We start from the raw sequence: 2,287 nt of genomic DNA on the forward strand, positions 1-2,287 counted from the left end.
CGCAGCGCGCCCCCCCCGCCCCGCGAGCCCAGGCCCCCGCCCCGGGCCAGCCGCGCCGCGTCGCCCCGCAGGAAGTTCATGAGCACGGTCTCCGCCATGTCGTCGGCGTTGTGGCCTGGGGGAGAGAGACGGGGAGCCGGTGAGGTGGGGGCGCCACCGTGGGGTAGCCGGGGCCCAGACGGACGGGGAGGCGCCCTGGAGAGCAGCACAGAGTGGGCGACCCGGGCTGGACACCCCACCCCACCCCCAGACACTGCGGGGCGCCCAGGACCCAGAGAGAGATGGGAGGTGGGGGGTGGGGGGAGAGCAGCAGAGAGGGCCAGACAGGGCCATGGAGACCCCTGGGCACCATGCGACAGCCAGGTGGAGGTAGGACACAGTGAGAAACGAGAGGGGGACACACACAGGCTTCTAGGAGGCAACCCGGGGGGCCCTCATTTGTCACCCACTTATCACCAACCAGGCCCTGTGCTAGTTGCGTTTTCTGGAAGGTGGTAAAAGTGCTTTATGCTACAAGCAGCATGTCAGTCTCAGTTAAAAGTGTGCTTCACGCCGCACGGAAGTCAAAGTGGCATTTAACAGTCAGCGGAGATTCTCAAGTGAGCCGCGGTCCGGTGCCTGGGAGTGCAGATCACCGCGTGCAGGGAGGCCGGCGGGAACTGCAGGGAGTATTCACGCGACAGTCGCCATCAATGTCAGCTAAGTGTCTGCTTATTCTGCATCTTGTCGCCTTACACTTGAGTCTGGTCTGATAGTAAAACACTGGTCTTCNCAGACAGGGCCATGGAGACCCCTGGGCACCATGCGACAGCCAGGTGGAGGTAGGACACAGTGAGAAACGAGAGGGGGACACACACAGGCTTCTAGGAGGCAACCCGGGGGGCCCTCATTTGTCACCCACTTATCACCAACCAGGCCCTGTGCTAGTTGCGTTTTCTGGAAGGTGGTAAAAGTGCTTTATGCTACAAGCAGCATGTCAGTCTCAGTTAAAAGTGTGCTTCACGCCGCCGCACGTAAGTCAAAGTGGCATTTAACAGTCAGCGGAGATTCTCAAGTGAGCCGCGGTCCGGTGCCTGGGAGTGCAGATCACCGCGTGCAGGGAGGCCGGCGGGAACTGCAGGGAGTATTCACGCGACAGTCGCCATCAATGTCAGCTAAGTGTCTGCTTATTCTGCATCTTGTCGCCTTACACTTGAGTCTGGTCTGATAGTAAAACACTGGTCTTCCTGGGGCTTCTCGAACTGCCCATACTTCCCCTCTTCAGGGCCTTTGCATAAGCCATTTCCTCTGCTCAGAACCCCAACAACGCGGTTCCCCCTTCACTGGTTACTCAGGCGGCCTTCAGGTCAGGCTCACTCGGGAACCACTTCCTGACCGCGAATCTTCTCCCTTCACTGGGTCCTCCCGTTAGAAACCAGCAAAATCTGTGTGAGTTTTCCTTAGCAGCGCTTGTCAGGTTATAATTCTGTGCATGAGAGGAGGGCAGGGGCAGAGGCTGTCTTGTGCCGCATCGGGTCGGCAAACGTTTCTGTAATGTCTGCTGTTTCCCAGTCTTTGGTCTAAGTGCCTCACGAGTAACTCACCTAATTCCCAGCAACCCTAGGACCTCGATATTAAGAACCCCGTTTTACAGATGAGGTAACCGAGGTTAGGTATCGCTCTAGGCGACACAGCTTGTATCTGGTGCACAGGAAATGGTCAACAATTACGTGCCGAAGCAATGACTGGGAGAGAATAAGTTCTCAGAGAGAAAGGGCGACAAAGGGAGTTTCAGAGTTGCGTTTCAGACTACAGAGGGCTTCTGATGGGTGGTACCACTTCACGCGCCCTCTTTTGGTAAAGGAGACCGAGAAGGTCATTTTGAAAACTGGGGGGACCCCAGCCCCATCCCCAGCAAGCACCCCTCCGCCCTCCACTGCCAACGTGAAAGCAGCGGCTCAGAGCTAGCCGGGCCCATCCCAGGCGCGCACAGACTCTGCGCATGTGCCAGCAGCGGGCAGGCACACCCCCTTCTCGTGGAGACCCTCCACTTCGGGCACGGCCGGCGTCTCCTTCACCACTTGTTGGGCACGCCCCCAGCCCCCCTGCAGTGCCCGCCCCGCGCCCCTCGGCCGCGGCGCCCGCGCTCACCCGTCACGATGTGCGTGGCTCCCACGAGGCGCGCCCCCTCCTCCAGCGCGCGGCGCCGCAGCACCCCGCAGAAGGTGCAGCAGGCGCGGCTGCGGCCGGAGCCGGCCGTGCTGGGGGCCATGGCGTCCATGGTCCAGCCCCCGAACAGGTCGGCGTA

The 2,287-nt window shown here is 60.6% G+C and overlaps 1 protein-coding gene across 1 annotated transcript in view; it reads right to left on the reverse strand.

Annotated features, from left to right (window-relative positions):
• The window catches only part of LOC144217522 (cytoplasmic tRNA 2-thiolation protein 1-like), a 4,982-nt gene that overhangs the window by 467 nt on the left and 2,228 nt on the right, over positions 1 to 2,287 (reverse strand). Inside the window, exons 3-4 of the mRNA XM_077747127.1 lie at positions 2,131 to 2,287; positions 4 to 115 (exon numbers count right to left, since the gene is read on the reverse strand). Of these exons, the coding sequence (XP_077603253.1) occupies positions 4 to 115; positions 2,131 to 2,287 (269 nt within the window). The remainder of the gene's footprint in view (positions 1 to 3; positions 116 to 2,130) is intronic.

The sequence above is a fragment of the Crocuta crocuta genome, unplaced genomic scaffold (genome assembly GCF_008692635.1).
Source record: "Crocuta crocuta isolate KB4526 unplaced genomic scaffold, BGI_CrCroc_1.0 scaffold334, whole genome shotgun sequence".
Taxonomy (NCBI): Eukaryota; Metazoa; Chordata; class Mammalia; order Carnivora; family Hyaenidae; genus Crocuta; species Crocuta crocuta.